At 38.4% G+C, this 20,140-nt stretch overlaps 1 protein-coding gene across 3 annotated transcripts in view; it reads right to left on the reverse strand.

The window, feature by feature from the left end:
* Positions 1-20,140, reverse strand: part of LOC144720622 (serine/threonine-protein phosphatase 2B catalytic subunit beta isoform-like) — a 47,257-nt gene that overhangs the window by 13,962 nt on the left and 13,155 nt on the right. For all 3 annotated transcript variants that reach the window (XM_078597492.1, XM_078597491.1, XM_078597494.1), the window contains exons 3-8: positions 12,555-12,679; positions 5,642-5,753; positions 4,986-5,131; positions 2,738-2,877; positions 2,142-2,219; positions 673-767 (exon numbers count right to left, since the gene is read on the reverse strand). In XM_078597492.1, the coding sequence (XP_078453618.1) occupies positions 673-767; positions 2,142-2,219; positions 2,738-2,877; positions 4,986-5,131; positions 5,642-5,753; positions 12,555-12,679 (696 nt within the window). The remainder of the gene's footprint in view (positions 1-672; positions 768-2,141; positions 2,220-2,737; positions 2,878-4,985; positions 5,132-5,641; positions 5,754-12,554; positions 12,680-20,140) is intronic.

Consider the following 20,140-nt stretch of genomic DNA (forward strand, 5'->3'; position numbering starts at 1 on the left):
AAGCAGTGGACATAACAGAAAACAGAATATTGGTATCTAAATATGTAAAATTTGAAATATTAATCGTGACACTGTGTATTTCAAATGCTATTTTTGTTTCTTTCTAAAACGAATGTTGCTACTATCCATTTCTGCCTGCTAGTAAAATTATGTCTGCGCACTGCTGCAGAATGCAGCAACTCATAACAAATGTGATAACTGTTTATATCCATCGCAGAACTGGCTGTGCTGGGTATTGAAAGGCTGACACTGATGTCATCCTGAAAGTATAACGCTGTTCAAAAGGCTTGCACAGTGCGAACGTGTATTGCATGAAAATAAAGCCATCACACAAGAACCTTCGCCGGATCAAACAGTAGCATGAAGCCATCTTGATGATTCCAAGATGTTAAAACCGTAATTGTGACAAGTTGTGTTTTTCAGTGACCCCATTGTAATTAAAATCTGTACAACTGTTGATGTAAGTTTAGTCTTTGCAAGTAAGTTTTATATACAGCTTATAGCATTAAAAACAACTAGTTCAATCCTAGAATTATACTGGATGCACTGCATCCAGCATATATATCTTGGCTCGTGCCAGAAAATAATGCTCTTAGGTTGATGCCAGAAAATAATGCTCTTAGTATAAACTTATGTGTGTATGCAAAATTTAGGGGGGGAAACCCTACTTACCCTTGTTATTGTAAACATCTAAGTAGTTTGGTGCAGAGAAAATTGTAATAAGTGATGGAAATCCTGTTGTTTGGCTTTTCCTGTACATTCGATACCTGTTGATAAACATTTACCACGGTAATAAAAACACAATTACAATTTTTTTTTATGTTAGATGTGGAATACCAAATAATTACCTCCTACAATTATACATGAAGTTCACTGGTTATCTTAAACAAAACACAAAAAGGCTTTAAAAGGTTACTTTCCACTCTAAAGAGCATTCAAGCTGTGCTCATCTCATGTTTTTAGCCCTAAGTCAGTGGTATAATTTCCACATTGCTATCACAGGGACAAGTGACAAGAGCGATAATGGGTCAAGCCCCAACTAGAATTTGAATTCACAATTTTTTTTTTTATTGTGAGCCACTTGCTCGACAGCCAATCCACTAGGACGGTACTCCTTAACCGAGTTCAGTATTATATAGACAATCAGTAACTGAAGACTGGTAAGTGACCAAAATGCATAAATGCAGATCATGGTTTCGAAGCCTAAGCTTCTAAAAATTCCAATCCTTAAAAGCAAGGAGTATATTGAGCTCCTTATAAATTCAGAAGTGCATTGTTGCCAAAGAACTAAAATCATTCAAACAAAAGTGCATTTTGTCGTCAAAAAGTACAAATTTGCTGATTTTTTTTTTTAAAGTACTTGCCATATTTTCCTTCTATATATACAAATGTGGCCGTGCCTTGGCAGTTCAAGCACTCGGGGAATGGCTTCTCGCAGCAGTGTGTGAATAACATAACTACCCCTCTATCAGCTGCAAATACTATTACATACTATGAGCCAAGAATGTATGTGTCCTGTGCATGACGTCACTCCACGAGGCCCACCCCCCACATGACGTCACTCCACATGAGGCTAGCCCCGTGTGACGTCACTCCACATGAGCACCTCCCCTGCGTGACGTCACTCCACATAAGGCCCACCCCCCTCATTATTATTCATGAGTGGGTGGATTTTTACACTCACGCAGAGGAAGGTCGAGCTGAAGTAAAGACGTTTATTACGCAAAGTCGCTTCAAATGACGTTTCTTTACATAAAGTGACGGTAAAAAATACATCTACGCAGCACACTGCTACATTCGTACGTGACGTCACTGCAAAAGAGGCCCCCCCCACCCCTCTTCATTAATATTCATGCCCGCGTGGAAATTTACACCAACGCACAAGAAGGTCGCGCACTCCACATGCCGCACCCCTCCCCTCATTAATAATCATGAGCGGGTGACGTCATTCCACATGCCACACCCCTCCCCAATAACCATTAGTGGGTGACGTCACTTCACATGGGGCAACCCGCCCTTATTAATAATCATGAGCTGAACAATTTTTCTATTGAATATTTCAGATTTACTGCAATATACACCCATCCTTGGACAGGCAAAAAAGCTAGTAATTTATAGTGCTGTAATATATCACAACTTACCCTGCATCTTGTGCTTCATGTGCTCTTATAACTGACAACAAGTTGTTGTTTTGCAGGAAATCGCAGACTGCCGGATAGCTGAAAGATATTAAAATGCACATTGAACATTACTTTTAAAGAAACCCATATCATGATTCAACTTTATCACAAGCTATATTCTACACTTAGAATAATGCTACCTTCAAAAATCAAATCTTTTTATTTTTCCAAATGTAAGAAAACCACAGCGTTTAGATCTCAATTATCCATGGACAGATAATCTAGGTTGGTAAGTGTGCTTGCAAATAACTAAATTAAATATGTTATGCATACTGTATTAATTTTAACCTGAACAGAATTAAATAATTTGCAAGTAATGGTCAAGCGACTGGTCTTTTTGGTGTCCATTGCAACAGTTTTTGTCAAACTATGCTAGAACATTGGAATGCAATAAATATATAAACTCTATCCATAAAATATGAACCCTTTAAACTTAGATAAATAGTTCAAGATTTCACAAGCTGCTTGCACGAAACACCTCATTGATCAATACGCATTATGCTGAACGAGCTCCAAAACGATGCGACATTATGAAACACTTGCCCTGAGGATCGTACCTGTAGAAGTAGGAGCAGCCTCGCACGGTGTTGTGGCAGAAGTACTCCTGGGTCTTTTCATTGCCGAAGTCCTCGGATGGGTCTGACCACAGCAGGTCACACATTGGGCCAAATGCAGGCGGTTCCTTGAATCTATCCAACTGGGAAGGCAAAGTACAATCCAATTATATCAGTATATATTTTATAATGTATACGAGTAAACGAATATATGAGGACACACTTGGATTGAACATCCTCAAAAAACCTATGTAAAAAACTATGGGATGGAACCAAGTGACTACATCTTAAATTTATTCCAAAGAACCTGTTGAAGTATAAAGGATCCAGTTACTATTTAAAAGTACACGAGTAAGTATTTAAAACATGCTACAATTAACATATTTAACATCAACAAGAAAAATGTAATCCTATTAAGACAGTATTGTTCATAACAAATTATGAACTGCAAACTAAAGCAGTAATTGACAATTTGACTCATCATTGAGCCCATGAGGTGTAGCCAGTACGTGAAGCCACCGGCATAGCAATGTAAGCACTGGTTGGGCCTAAAACGTAGAATACATGCATGAGCCTCATCCAAAAGTACATTTATGTTATGCAACCATGTAACAATATCCATTATGGAGGAGCATTCTGAACAAATGTGTTGAGTGTTATTGACAAATGTGTTGATTTGTTTATTCTTTATGCTTGTGCACCACTGCCAGTATCAAATTGTTTTTTTTTATAAATTGCAGCTTCCAATTGTCTAAACTTTAAACACCAAAAAATGTAACAGATAAACACAAAGTTGATTTTAAAAGCTACATATAACAAACAATTTTAATAGCTTCAAACAGCACTGAGAGTTTAAGTCATTACATTATTAATAAATACTCCTTTGACATGCTTCACCGTCTTATTTTAAGGCTACACACATAACATACAAAAGTTATATTTTTGCCATGTATTTGTTTTTATTCTTCTATCCTACCATTAATGGTTCAATAGAACAATGTGAAAACTACTATTGACCTTTGGATTCATATAGCGGGTGACCTTAAAATGTATGTATAATGCTTCCAATCCAAATCGATTTATAAGCACGAGCAAATCGAAAACACTTAACATGCTATAATATACAGCACAAAACATAGTAATCCGGACTTACATTTTAAATTTGACCTACTACCCTAGAGAAATAGGCCAATGACGTAGAAGTTCCAATATTTATTTACAAAGCAAAAATGTATAAATTGTACACCGTGACTAAATTTAATTGTACCATCCTTGTTTATAATAAGAAGCTTTCTACATATGGTGAGGTGGTTTGAGGGTCATGGCATGTGTCTTGCATATCCCAGATGTATTGCCAACTCCAAACTTGCAGTTTATATATTGTGCAGGTTAAAACATAACCAGTTACTTAGCTACACTCTCCTCCTACCCTCCAAGGAATGATTGTGGAAGCTTAACTTTGTTAGAATATAGCACACAGTATCCTACTCTATAAATGGTCTTCTCCAGTGTCTGTAAATGGAGATGACAGGTTTCCCAGAGGACAGACAGACGTGCTTAGTGTAACTGTGTCTACCACGGGATTGGGTTTGTAACTGGCAAACTCTGAACTGTCAAGATGTATACTGCCCTTGTGACAACCCTGCAAATCCTGCGATTAACCTCAATGGTACCCCGATTAGATAAATGAGCTTACACTTGCTTTTACAAGTAGCCACACACCAGGTGAAACTATTTTAAGGCTGTAGATTACTCCATCCAGTCGAGTAAAGAGAAATTACGTGTTCTAAATAAATTAAAATTTGAGCTAATTGGGGAGGAAAGGGTATATCTAATGATTCACATTATGCAGAACAAACTAGAGAGAAATTGCTAGATCAATTCTGCAACAATACACAAGAGACTGAAACAGTTTACGTTCATCACATCAAGGAAGCTGTACATTTCCTTACAAGCAAACTATAAATTTATTTGATGAAAAACAAAACAAAATGCTCAACAAGTCATAACCTATTAAAAATGAACTTTTGATGCATCTTCAGCAAACATAAACCCTCAGCAGTATGTCTTGTCAGACTGTAAATATCAGTGCATGCATGTTAAAGTGGCACACACCATTGTAAAAAAAATACCATAAATTCCATGCCGAGGTCACACTTGAAAGCTTGTGTTAACATTAACTTGGTATTGGCACTTAAAGGGGGTTCACTACTTCAAAACCGCCAAAAAACACAGAAAGCAGGAAATATACCTTCCTGATATCTTCCAGGTTGTGTACTTCTGGAGAGAGGCCTCCATGCACACACAGGAACTGCTGGTTCATGAGCGCTGCTAGGGGGAGGCAGTCGAAGGCGTCCATGCAGGCATCATACACGGTCTCTGTGTATTTAATCTTGCCTGAACAGGGGACACACACATCAGTTACGAAACCTGTCCACGCAGTTGCATGGATAATGAGGCAACGTCTTTTGCAAACACACAATGTCAAGTACAAACAATATGCAATACTTTGATATAGTTCTAATTATAGCATACTAACAAATTGCTTCAAGTGCTGTTATAACCAAATACTTTCATTATTGCTGCAGATATATTTATGGGCCCTTAAATGAAACATTACAGTTAATTGTATGGCATTAACATAGGCTACTTTTTATAATGTATTAGGAAAATAAAATTCTGAGCACAATGAAAAACGTGCTCAGACACACTAAACAAACACAAGCATGCATATAGCCACTGACAAAATGAAATGTTTTCTGCACATGAAATACATCGTTTATATTTAAAGTAAGATATACTATATTTACATTCAAATACAGAATGTATAATTATTTAAACTACTATTTCCTCTAGAACATATTTTAACATTGATGACTCATGTAACCTTGATGTTTGTACGCTTACACTCCTGTTTGAAAGTGAAGTACTCCGTCAGGTGTCGGCATTCGTGATTTCCTCTTAACAGGAACAAGGTGGTGGGGTATAGAATCTTCAGGGCCCAGAGGTACAAGACACACTGAACACAAAGCAAAACGACAACACACCAATGTCAGCACTCAAACTGTGACGACAAAAGCTGTTCTTATCAAGTGAATGGAGATTTAAATTAAGTTTTGTACCTCCGTAAAAAAAAACCTGATTTGAGTCATTGTCACCACAGGAGGCTACTTATTATGCACATTAGCATAATCCCACAGGGCTATGAGAACGTTTGCAGAGTAGGCTTTTGAGGCAGGCACCAAATGTTGCCCCTGCAACCTGGTATACCCCCCCCACTCTCTAACCACAATCCCTGACTGCTCATTAGCGGAGCAAGATTTCAGCAAAGAAAAAACAATCATGAAATAATAATGCTCCTCCCCCGAGAACAAAAATGGAATCTGAAGGGGGAGAGTAAAAGGGAATGTCCGAAACTCAAATGCAACGGTGCCAATTTTTCCAAAAAATGAGTTGAAAAAAAAAACACATGACATGGACATGAACAAAAATAACGCATATCCCTTGAAAAACATTTGAAGAAGGAAACCTTGAAAAAAATCGCCTTAAATTTAGATTCCCGTCACAGGGATGGATGGGTGGGAGTCAAGTGGAAGGCGCATTGACTCAAATAACAAGTTTTTTACGGAGGTACAAAACCTATTTTTTCTACGTTAATGGCACCATCCAAGAACCTTACTATGTACATTTGGAAATATATCACCGATAACAACACAGAATAGGGACAGCTGCGGACACAACTGCCCTCCCAAAGAGGCATCCTGCCAAGACAGGGTATAGAAATAACATCTCACAAATGTATGAGACTACTTTGATGTTGCCACTTTGTAAATGGTCTCAAACCGCACGCTGGAAGCCCTTGCCAAGGAGGCTGCCACTGCCCTGTTTGGAATGTGTCCTAAGATTTTGAAGAGGGACCTTCTATGCATTGGATAATGCAGTCTAAAATAAACTATTTTTATTTTACTAGGTAAGGCCCATTCAGCTTTTTAGCTCCTTTGCAGACACGACCTGATCACCAATGATAGCCCAAGGAAGTGACTTATCATATGGAAATTGATAGCAGCCAAATACTCTAAATGCATGTTGATTCTAAATGCATGTTGATTCTAAATGTGGAGGTAAAAATATAGAGGACCCAGATAGAAAAATCCACGTGACCACAGGGATAATGTACCAACTCCAAATAAACAAGTGTCAGGGTTGGGATTTAACCTAGGGACGTGCGGTCAGGGGAGGCAAAGCCTCACCTGTCATACTCCAATGAAAATAGCTGTTACAAAAAGTAAAAAATAAAGAATAATCAAATCAAATAAATATAAAGATTTTTCCACTGATCTGTGTTATAAATGTCATTTCTGTACGATTACAATATTTTTTATAGTCAAAATCGCCAAATTTGTGGAGCTCCGCTGAAAATACAAGAAGAGACGAGAGGTGAGGCAGCGACGAAGTCAGCCTCCCCCCCCTCTGATTGCGCAACCCCTCAGTAACTGGATGGAGCGCGGGCAATAAGCGCGTGTCTGTTGCTAGCTCAGCATTTCACCAATGTAATGTTTGTAGACCCCTTCATTTCATGTCCTCGCCTTCCATACTCCAGGTAACTTATTTCACGTATGTGTATAAAGATATTTAGGCTCGCTGGTCTTGTCATGAAACTGCAATGAAAAAGCACCAGGGGAGGCAGCCATCACATCTGCCTCACTGAGGGGGACGTGTCTAACACGCCCCACTCAGTGAGGACACGCCCCTCCATGAGAACACGCCCCCCTCAGTGTGTGAATCTGGCTCTCACACTCGCCAGTGCCTCCCCAGTCATTGATCTCACCGCACGTCACTGATTGAGCCCACCACCTCCTGTATACCAGGTGAGGCAGTTTACATCTCTGAGAGACTAAAATTCACGCTTTAAAGGCAGTGTTGACCCTCATGACCTGACTATATACAGCTATACAGCAGAAACAGCTGCCTAGAATTATGCCAACTGGTGGTTCTTTGAAGATAGAAGTAGAACTCTGGCCACATCAAGTGTGCGCAGAGCTCTCTGTCGTTTCAGAGATGCAGATCCTACTGTAGGTGGAATGCGGATACCCCCTTTGGCACCGTGTCATGTTTGAAGCCTACAAAGGGATGGTGACCAAGTAATTGCCTGGGAGCTTTTTCGTTTAAATATGTTTGACATTAGATTAAAATAAGACAGAGCTTCATGTGGGTGCTTGAACAAGATTGGGATATCTAATATATTGACAAGTCGTGAATTAAATAAATTCTAAATATGTATGGGAATGAGCAAAAGGATGACATTTAGCATAAATATAGTCAGGTCTATGCCAATAAATATGAAATGTGAATCCAACAGCAATAAATAACGAGGCAAAACATGTATAATACATTTAGTTAAATGATGACCTCTGGGTGTTGATAACCAGTCATTTAAAATCATAGATCATCCCCTATTAAGTGGTGCAGTAAATAAGCACGAGCCACCTTGAATTAATTCATAATTAGGGAGGCGTTGTAACTGCATATACATTGCAAATGTTTTTGTCCATTTTAGGTAACTGTTGAAAGTTAAACTGAGAAACAGTATACACGACTAAAAAGTGTGATTAAATGTGGCTATATGCCACTCAAATTGTGTTTGATAAATAACCAAAGATGTAGAATTATGCCATTAAACATCAAGACATTGGAGAATTGAGCGTAGGTCCAAGAATCAAACTTCATTAATTCATAAATATGCAGCTAGTGTCAAACAATAGAAAACACCCCTGCCATGATTTTAGATTTTTATTAATTCCTTTATTAAATACATATTTGCGTATAATCCACAAGTACAGAAACATAAAATGGTCTTAATTATGTAGCACTTTAGTTATTTAAACAGTAACAATTTCAGTAACCTTTTCTATTTGTTTAGTATCTGCAACTCCATTTTAACTCTCTTCGCACAATGCGCTGATGTGTGTACTGAGGCTCTGAATGTATTAGGTAACCTACTCAGAGAAATTACATTACAGAATGCAGCAGTAAAGACTTAGTTTGGACTTAAGTGCGATTTATAAAGTAAAAACAATAATCATGTTCTTTGCTCGTATTTAAATGTCTCAAGTCACATTTTTTTATGTTATGAAATTCAAAGAAAAAAGTAGAGCAATCTTAATTGATTACTACCTTGGGTTTTTTTCAAGCGAAATAAAACTAATGCAATTTGAGTTGGTAAATTGTCAATGTGACCAAATTTCAACATTTCGATTTAAAGCGTTCATGACTGCAGGGATTCATCTTTTTGGTTCTTTCGGTAAAGTCACGTAACTTAACCGAAAGACTTTACCGAAAGAACCAAGAAGACAAATTTCAACATGTTGTGCACTAAAGGAATCGAAGGTAAATCATTTATACCACAGCGTAGGTTGCTTTAGGATCACAAAACAACAGTCCACAGTACTTCAACTTTGTTTGCACATCTATGTGGTATTTTCTTTGCAGGACACTGTCAACGCCAATTCTGAGCACTATACTGTGCAGCACACAGAGTATGACAACTTGTACAGCACAACCAAACACAATCCACCACGGATGAAAAGTAACAGAAATCACTCAAAGCATTTACAGTTTCTTGGAAACCAATTCTACTTTAATAGCAAATCTTGATGACAATTCCTTGACCCTAAGCCCTGTGATGATGGGCATGATGGATTGTTAGCTGCTTTATTGTTGCTGTGCCTAATTGATCCAATTTGTCTTCTTTCCAACAAATTACTCTAGAGCTATATTGCCCTGCTGGGAGTACCATGGCTTTAAAATAATCAATGGTTGAGATTAGCATGCAGCTAGTATAGTCCAAACTTATAAGCAACTAATTTGTGTAAAACAAATATGGAAGAGGATATTTGTTTACGTATGCATTTGGTTAAAATGATTTTTTTATGTATATTCTATTCAGGACCCTAATTGAAGTTATAATTTTTCTAACGAAGTGTGTTTCTGTGCATGATATATTCAATGACACAAGAAAGATATAAGGAGCACGTTGCAATGCAAGAAAGTGACTTTCCAATATTTTGTTTGAAAATATGACACAACGCTAATAACAGTCAGATAAAATGCAAAAAATGTGACATCGGTGACCAATGCGTACAACACATTCGTGTTGGAGAAGCAAAATGTTGAGACTGAAGGCCTAATCTTTTTCAACCTAAGTTGGCTACTGACTGAAAGAGTCCTGCCCTTCAGAAACCATCCAACTATACAGATAAAACAATATTTGGAAGAACATAATGTAATTTTCATGAGGGCACATCATTCTATATCTAAGGACAGAATATTAGTGGATGTGCAGTGACCTTTCACCCTCTGATGTAGAAGGATCTGTAACCCTAGGAAGACGGCCAATCCAATTAAATAACATTGTGCAACATTTAACGATGGCGTGGTTTCCCTATCTAGTCCTTCCAAATGCATGTAACAGCGATTGATAGTCGTTGGATGATTAATGGAGAGCTGTGGTTGGTTGGTTTGTTCCTGCAGGGCAGTGCGATAAACTGTCACATGAGATTAAAATAGGAAATGAGGTGGCGGTGCTTTTTACTTCGATTAAGGTAAGTGTTGCCGTGTGTGGATTATAAGTGTTATAAGTATTATTCATGGTTGCACAAACCCATCTTATGGCAGAGGCTAAGGTTACAATGCTTGTCGCCCATGGCAACACAGCATGTCTCATTGTGCCATAGATTGTGGCATAGTCTGTGCCATGTTAAATGTTCAAAATGTGAGAAATTATGTATATATAAAATGCCTGAATTACCTGTTGACATCAATAGCTGCCTCAAGTGGCAATTCACTCAAACAAATGTATTCAGGACTTAATTAATCGATCAAGCAACTATTCAAAAATGAATCCCCAAAAAATGTCTTGCTAAGTGCCAACGAGTCACACCATTTACACATACCAATAAAGAGGACCTGTTTGACTGCAAGTGATGTACACTAAATCGCTGAAAATCTTCAGTGAGTGAATTTTGTTCTCCTTACTCAGTGCTGTCCTTGTGTGCATCTTTACAGACATGCATCTCATTCTAAGAGTACACTAATTTGTAATGGTGGCTCTTAAATGTACAGAAAAGTGCTTCCACAGGCCTTTCCTTATGAAATCACCAGTGGGGGTTAGGTGAAACAATTTGCCGGAGGTCACGATGCATTTCTTGTGTCTGAAACCACGAGAAATGATGGTGACTTCATTTTGACTTCCAAAGGAATATTACAAAGCTAGCAGTTGAAGCATTTATGACAGCTGGGAACATTACTGAGAGAGCTCAGCTTATGAAAGTCAAGAAAGTTTTGTTGCAAAGTGAATTCATTTGACTCTAAGGACCCTTCCTATTGAAAAGTAAATTATATAAATTTATTTTTTGCAACTTGCAGTGGAAAAACACTTTTGATGAAATTTTAAACTCATTAAAATCATGCCATATCTTAAAACACAATTAACAGACTAGAGCATGAATAATCCACTTTGAAAAATCCAACAATATTAGATGTCAATATAAAAAAAAACATTTGAGCGACTGACAGTCCATCAGCAAATTCCATTGTTTCCATCAACCCATTGTTGATTATATTATTACTGTTATAGATTTCTGAGATTAGGAACAAGGTTTTAAGATGGAGCTAAAATGACTAAATATGCTTGCTTTACCATGTTATTTTATTTTTTCTAGTTACATGTACATTTCAATATGATACACAATCATGATAGTATGCAGCTAAGTATTAATCATAGTTTTAAAAAAAGTTTGGCACTTTTTAGTGGAAATTGGAAATTCAATATGCTTAACTTTTGTAGGTATGAGGATAGTTGTGGCGAGTAAATCATGTTACATCTTCAATGAGACACTGCTATGAATTTATTTATTGAAGAGAAGGTTGAAAGGGATGGAGAATGGGTTCATGGGCGGGGACAGCACCATTAACTATCCTACTCCACCTGTCAGCTAAATTAATATTCATACATGTGTGTGCCTACTCATGCCTATGAAGCAGAGCTTGAGACCGATGTAGGAGCATGCAAGCCACTGCCTACACATTCATTAATATACATGAAATGGGATTCATAACAAACATCTATACAACTTCCTTAAGTTTCGGTGGCAGCAACCAAGATTTGTGGGAGCCAAAAAAAAGTTAAATTAGCTGTATAAACATTGTGCACCACCGGCCTGATCATCTGCCTTGTTTAAAATCCTATTTTGGTACATTTATTTATGTTGATTAAGGTATTACAGAATGACAATTTCCATGAGAGTGATAGTTAGAATACCCCAGCCTTCGATTGCTATTAACTGCTTTAAAAGCATGTGAGAAATTGGTGTCCAGGTTCACAGACTGAACTAGTTTCCCACATCTGCTTGGTTCTTTCGGTGAAGTCACGTAGAAGAGAAATAATAAAACAATCAAAGTAAAACATAATAAAATACACTTCTCACTATATAAAACATAATTTTATTACGTTTAATTTTTATTATTTTATTATTTCCCTTCTACGTGACTTTACCGAAAGAACCAAGAAGATGAATCCCTGCAGTCACGAAAGCTTTAAATCAAAATTTAGTCTCCCACAGTGTGGATATTTAAGCATATATGTCACAAAACCACCACGGATGATGTTACCACAATTTTCATAGTTTGTAATTGCAGAAGTAGACATTTCCGAGTTTCATGCAAACGGATTTGTAAATTATCAGCAATATACCATCGGTCAAGCTTTAATCAGGTAACTCATATTACTACAGATTTAAAATAAATAAATTAGTAAACTCACCTCTATGCTAAAATATCCTCTGTCGACATAGTCTCCCAGGAAGAGATAGCGTGTGTTGGCAGGCGAACCACCAACCTCAAACAGCTTCATCAGGTCAAAGAACTGACCGTGAATGTCTCCACACACTGGAACAAAAGCACAGCTAAAGTTAATACAAAACTTAAACTCGAATACACGTCATAAAAATGCAAAGTATGAAGCTACTTATGTCCAGGTACAGTGCCAATGAAAATTATACCGCTGGACACTTTGAAATTGTACGCATTACTCCTTGCTTAATTAGAGAACGGCACGTGAATTATGTGCACTCCTATTTACATGCTCAGATTAAATTCCACAGTGTGGGACAAACATGGGGTCAACCAGATTTTATTTAGTCTGGCAAGCCTAATAGAATTAATGGGATATTCATGTGAAACTATCAACAACTAATTTCAATGTATTGCACAGGTACAACATTCCCCTCTAGGAAAACCCCAAGTAACTCATTTTTATAGCATGTGACCTTGTGAATATAGTTACAAAATTAAAAATTCAATCAAAATAGGATGGCTGCATGCTTTGGAGATAATGATTTGAAAAGTGCTTTAACCTCAGTGGTTCTGGGTTCAAGCATTGATGGTGGGTACAGAAAACAGTGTTGCCTTCTTAGATTCATATACGATTCCCAATTATTGCAAGTTTGATGACCTGGGACTCGCCACTATACAAAAATGTATTAAAGTCTTAATTTTCCAACCCATTTGCTGATGTTGAAAAGGTCAAAGAAAGCATTTATAAGTGTTGTTTGTTTAAAGATAAAAATAAAAAATTAAACCAATGTAGCTTTAAAAGTTTCAAATACAGCAGGTCCTGGGATCTCTATGCCCAGCTCTAAGATGTGAACCTTGCCCTTTCAACAGCTGGTCTTATTGGGAGTTACACCAGGGGCTTCGCTCTGGAGCAACGCCAATAAGTCTGGGAAACACGACCTCCGGGGGCCAATTGGGGGTGATGAGCACTTCCGAGCGCTCCCTCACTGCTGATCATTTATAGGACCTTGGGAATCAAGGGGAAATAGGGGGGAGTAGGTAACCGAGGCCGCCGGCCCAATTGCCCGATAGGTCATTGGTCACTCGGGCACCTTGCTGCCGGCATTTGGACGCGAACAACTTCAGCTTGGTATTTCCCCCCCCCACCCCAGAGGAGAACCAATCCAACTCCAGCCTCCTGAATCTCCAAGGGATGCAGAGCCCAATCACTGGGATCGAGCCTTTCCCGGCCCAGCCAGTCCACTGTCTGGTTGTCGATTCCAAGTTGATACAGTAGTGTAAGACCTACTGTATCAATTTATTGAATCTTGTCGATCCCTGTCTGTTTACGATGGCGAATGCTGTGATGTTGTCAAGTAGATTATAATCTTTCCCGAACACTAGGCCCTTGAGCCGCTCAAGTGCCAGCCCAATGGCCATGAGTTCAAGGAGATTTATGCTCTCCCATTCTTCTGCTCGGCACCACTGTCCTTGTAGGGTTTGCCTCTGGCAGCATGCTCGACAGCCCCATAGGCTGGCATCTGTCTCCAGTACAATCTGTTCCCATAAGAATCCTAGGAGGGACCCCGCTTTCCAGCTGGGTCAAATTCAACCACCACTGGAGATCCCGTTCCGGCTGGTCCGGACAACAGAACCCATTGAAACATTTCCCCTCGTAAGGCCCCCCCACCCCCCAGTTGTCTAACAGGCAGCACTGAAGTGCCCGCATGTGTAACCTAGCTCAGTTTAACTCAGCTATTGCAGCCATGTGGCCTAGGATTACCCGGCATCTGCTTGCTTGGCCTCCCTTTTCCTGATGCCAGCAATGCTGCCTCGCTTCTGAGAAGGGACAAGGTTTCTGGCCGTTTAACACAAAGCCGTGCTCCTGGCGTACTCGCACCACGTCGGAGACACTTTACTAGTGCGTTCTCTGAGTCCGTCCGTATCAGTAGGTAATCTAGGTAAGGATACACATGGTTGTCTCTGGCTGTTAGGTGGGCAACTATTACTATGACAATATTTGTGAAGACCCTTGGGGAGGTCCATAGACTGAACAGTAAGACCTGGAATTCCCAGTGGTCTCCCTACATTAAACTAAACATTTTTATTCTAACGGGTAAGGCACACTGAGCTATATAGCGCTTTTTCAGAAGCGACCTGGCCACAAATGATAGCTCAACAAAGCGGCTTATCACGTGGAAACTTATAGTAGCCAAATACTCAGGAACCTGTGGTCTTGCTTTCTTACTGGCCCACACCTCAGGGTGTCTAACCAAGAACAAGGGTCCAATGCTTGTAAGATTGCTAAGGGGGAGGGGGATAAGGAGGGGAGCACCTATGCCTAAAGGTGTAAATCAAATGAAAGCATACGCAAAAATGAATGCATTTCCCGTGTTCCATTTTATTAATACTCTGACTTTCCTGTGATATTGAATATACAAGCAAAATTAAGGATTGTAAGTGATTGCAGGAAAGCAGCTGTTGAAAGCTTAGTTTAAGATATATCGTCAGCACAGATCTTATTAGTCTTACAACATGTTTCTACAGTTTAGCAAGATGAGATAGATTGTAGCAGTTGAATCTAAAAAGCGATTAAGGCGAGGCACAAAAATGTCCTTCGCGGTTGGGTTGACTGCTAATGAGAATCTTATGCTTGTGACATGTTCAGTCTCTAATTGGTGTTCACATGACATCCTCATCAATCTGCAAAGCTATAGAAGCAGTCTACAGGATTGCACATTGCTTTTATGGCATTCAGCTACAGTGCACAGCTCATGTGCACTGTAATTTAATCTCGGCTTCCAGAAATCGCAATCCGTTATCCAGCCGCTGGCAATGTTGCACTCAAAGAGGCCATGGGTTTTAACGCCTTTAAAATGTTGAGTCATGATTATAATCGTCCTTGAAGGCTAAAGAGAACGACAAGACAGCATTTAGAGCATTAAGGAGTTAACTAATGCTTATAATAGATTGCCATCACAGGCAACATTGGTATTTATCAACATACGCGGCTTTCATCTTAATTTTCATCCCACATGTAACACGCAATGTAAAAAGCCTATGAGCAATGCTCACAATACATATAGAAAACTACATACAGTATTCAATCAAAACCTTGAAATGTGAAGCACAATGGTCAAATAAAACTCCAGAAAGGCTCCTTCATCTTCAACGGTTAGACTGAGCCAGCAAAGGGATTTGAAAATTGGAGTTGTGGTAATATGCATGTGCAAATGATAAATCTGGTGGTGGAACTCTGCTGCGAGGGAATAAAGGAGAGAGAGAGTTGCAATAGCCAGGGTGGAACATGACAAAAACATGAATGAAAATCTCAGCACGAGAGGGGGTCAAAAAGTGACCTATGTGGGAGACGTTGCATAGGTACAGGTCCTGCAGAGTTGAGAGATGTGAAGAGAAAATGAAAGCTTAGGATCAAAGATAACACAAAGGTTTTAGACACGGTGAGTTTGATGTCCAAGCACAGCGGGAAAACAATCCATTCAACTCGACTACCTGCTCAAAACTCGACATTGTAAATGCTTATCTTAAAATACACATTTGTAGTAAAATATCCTTTTAAAATACAAATACCTATAACTTTTGGATGCCGAAGACTCAATGGGGCTCGACCCTCCTCGACCAGAGTCGATGGAGAGTAGATAAAAAATCAGAATAAACAGCAAGCCAGCAGTTGAACAAAAAGCAGGAGATCTATGAAGCAGATGTAGTACACTTCTGGACATTGCTGCCGAGTCTCAAGGGGCGTGTGTTTATCTCTTAAGAGAATGAAGATCTATATATATAAAAGGGAAATTTGTGAATGTCTGTTCGAAATGTTTAGCATACTTCCCGACATGCAACAAACTTGAAATTTGGCATGTGGGTAGCTTCTAGATGGTACACAATGCATAAAGTATAAAAATAGACTTTGTATTTTGGGCAGGGGGCGCAATAATGGATATGAGCAGTGACATCACATCTGTGATGTCACCCGCATGCGGCAGCCATGTATTAATCCAAGACAAGAATCCAAGTCACAGGCGAAGCCGGGTAGTAAAGTTAGTGTAGTATAAAGGAATATTGGTTGTTTCGTGTTTTGCTTTATAATGGCTAAATTAAATATATTACTCAATTTTTGTACTATTTCAGATTTACCAAAATGTACACCTTCCTAAATTCATTGTCATATAATTTACATTACATATATGTAATTTTTTTGCAATCCTAACTCTTTAAGAGGTGGCAAGTGGATTACATCAATGTGCAACAGAATATATAACAATGAATATAGTTTAAAGTATGCCAGTCACAATGTTCAAAGTAATGAAAATGTATAAACATGTCACCCGACAAGTTCCAGCAGCATGCCCAAGTAAGGTATGGCTAATAGGCTACATATAAGCTGCAATGTTAAAGTGAGTTGACACATTACCTTACGAGTATATTTTCTCATAAAAATGTTTATAAACTTTACACTCACATTGTAAGCAAAGCATTACACTTGTGTCACTTGAGAGGATCAACGCAGTTCTTATTTTTAACAAAGCTAATACGAGTGATGGTTTGTCACAAATCTAATCTTCGCTAATTAAAACCTGCCCGATAAAAAGCCAAATCAATACGGTCAAATTCGCCTTTCAAGTGTCCTACGCTGTTACCTTTCTCCTCTTACCTCCACGCTTCCTTGCATTCATATTAACCCATTTACCTTCAGGCACACTAATTCCCTTCCTGGCCATCGTTTTCATTCTCATCGTTTTCATCTCATGCATCAAGCTGACCTTTTTTTTGAGTCGGCGTGCTCCCTTTGTTTCTCTACGAGACGCCAAGCTGCAACGTCCGACCACCACACATTAACGATTCCCTTTGCTTTGTGATGCCCTTGCAACTGAAGCCTCCATGTGTGGCACACAACAGGTGACAATGGATTTGATGGATCCTTTTAAGTTTAAAAGAGATTTTTATGGTTCTAATCAAGTTGTCAATTCCAGGCTGTTCCCATAACATTGTTACGGGGCAAAAAAGGTCAGCGCACATTTCCAGCGTGTCCATGTAAGGTATGGGTAAAAGACTACATAGAAGCTGAAATGGAAACGTCAGTAACTCCGTTATCTCTGTTGGTTTGAGGTTCATATTTGTGGAAACGTTGTGTTCTAGCGTCTGTCTGGAGCGTGTTGGTGACCACCGTGTTAATTATTGTCATTCAGTTTGCATTAACTAGTCCATGATGCTTATATTTTCCAAAAAAAGAAAAACCCTGAGTGAATGGTTTAACTGAAAAAAAATACCCACGGGTTGTTCATTTCTTACAAACAGCTGTGATGATAAACGTTACAATTTACAGAAATATATACATCCATGCAATGAGAAAAACACAACAGGCATTTTAGACTACATTTAGGTAATCATACCAACATTTACAGCGTGAAATATAATCACGTCGATAAATCCATTTGTAAACATTTACTAAACATGAAACACTGCTGGATGCGTCTGCGTGACAATAGTGACTTCATAATGGATGACACACTTGTCAGGTCATTCATTTTAATGGTCACATGGCTTGCCTCAAGGGTTTGGGGGAGTAAATCTAATTTAAAAATTCATGTAATCAAATATTTCAGTCAGATAAGTGTGTCGGTATCCAGTGAGCATGTAACAATTCACTGCCCCCCAGCAATTTAGGATTGTGATTTAAAATTGTATTTATTTGTCAAATTTGTACTGCCTTGTTTGTGCCGTTTCTGATTTTTGTCTATATTGTTTGTAGTTTTGTGTACACTATCAGCCAAAAAAATGTGTCTTAGTAAAGGGGCATAATTGGGAAAATTATGGTTGTATGTGTGGAACAAACGTTGCTTGAGGAGTGGTGTAAAATGATGCAATAATCCAAGCTCTAAAAAACAAAGGCCAACATTTTTAAAATATACAAATGAAAAAAAACTAAGATGAAAAGCTTCACTCTGAACAAAATATATATCAGAAGACAAATCAGGCAAGGAGATATATTTTTAACAAAGTTATTAAGAGGGACATTAGAAAATGTTGTCAGAAAATTGCATTGCGGAAATAACAGTAAAACATACACTATAAAATATTAATGTTATTCATATTTTCACAACGCATGGAAATGAATTCGACAATCGGTTTGAAAACTCAGGAGGGAGGACTACCAATATGGGCTCCAGATAAAACAAACCTGATTTTGGAAACAAATTCAGATGTTTGCTAGAGGAACACAGCAGGAATACATATCCGAGTAGGTTAATTGGGATCATAAATATGTAAAACAAAGGCAGGTAAGTAGAAAACTGAACTTAATATTGAAACACAACATAACAATGTAAAAAAAAATATTTCTATATGTGCATATTACTCTCAATGACATGCACTATTTTTTTCTATTACATCTAAAAACTACGAGGAATAGAAAGATGACCGCAGAAATAATAGAACACATGCAAGTTAGAAATTAACTGTGAAGAAATGTGGGCTTGGGAAGGGCATGTCACTAAGTGATGATGGAGGCAGGTTGAGACTGGCGAGGAAACTGCAGCCACTGGAATAGGCACTCCAGAGAGGATGATCACCACAGAGAAGCGAGAAAATGTAGCTCGTGTGCAGGAAGCTTGATGAATAGTTGCATCCAGACTATGGGATGGGAATGACTTGGGGAGGTCTTTTTTCCAGCAGTAGAAGTTGACTGATGGGAATTTTACTTTGTAGATAGTTCTGTTTGACAAACATTTACCACCTTAAGACAGTTTACGTGACTGACGCTTGACACTGTGGCCTTAAAGTTAACTTAATAAAAATGTAAATTGATCGCTATGATTATGCAGTTAACTCTTAACAATCCGTGGACGGATTACCCATGATTGTAAAATAAATTTAAATCGTGAATATGGTATTCCACACTAATTGAGCCTGATGGTTCTATTTTTAGCTGCTACTAACTGACTCATTTATCGATTACTTCAACAAGCGAAAAAACACATCTTTACAATTCTACATGAGAAAAAAAACATATTTTAGAGCCTATTTTGTATTGTCTAATCCGTATTTGGTAAATCTGGGACGACGCCACCCCCCACCATTACTCCACATAAAAAACACAACTCCTCAATTTGCAAAAGTATACAATTGTATGTTAGTGCAAATACACACATTTTGAACAACTGCACCATCATACATTGACACAGTGATTTGTTTACATTAATTTTCAAGATGTATAATCCTCTAAGCTTAAAATACAAAGTAGAATGTTAGGCGTGAAATGTGCTAAGTATATTACATTAATTGTATTTTACGTCTAGAGACGGATTATGACACAAATGCCTGTGGCTACATCATGCAGGTTTATCCATTGAGAACTCCAAGCTGGGTCCCTGAGATCACAATCCATTGTGCTAGCTCCTTTGCATATACTACATATTACCCAACTAACGCCTACATCCATGTGTACAAAGATAAATAGACATTTCTAGGACATCAGTGAAAATAACTAGTGCGGAAGTTCTGAGTGTGTGCTACATTGCCATCTTTCTAAAATAAACATGTTGACACAACCTAGCT

The sequence above is a fragment of the Lampetra planeri genome, chromosome 9 (genome assembly GCF_965212315.1).
Source record: "Lampetra planeri chromosome 9, kcLamPlan1.2.h2, whole genome shotgun sequence".
Taxonomy (NCBI): domain Eukaryota; kingdom Metazoa; phylum Chordata; class Hyperoartia; order Petromyzontiformes; family Petromyzontidae; genus Lampetra; species Lampetra planeri.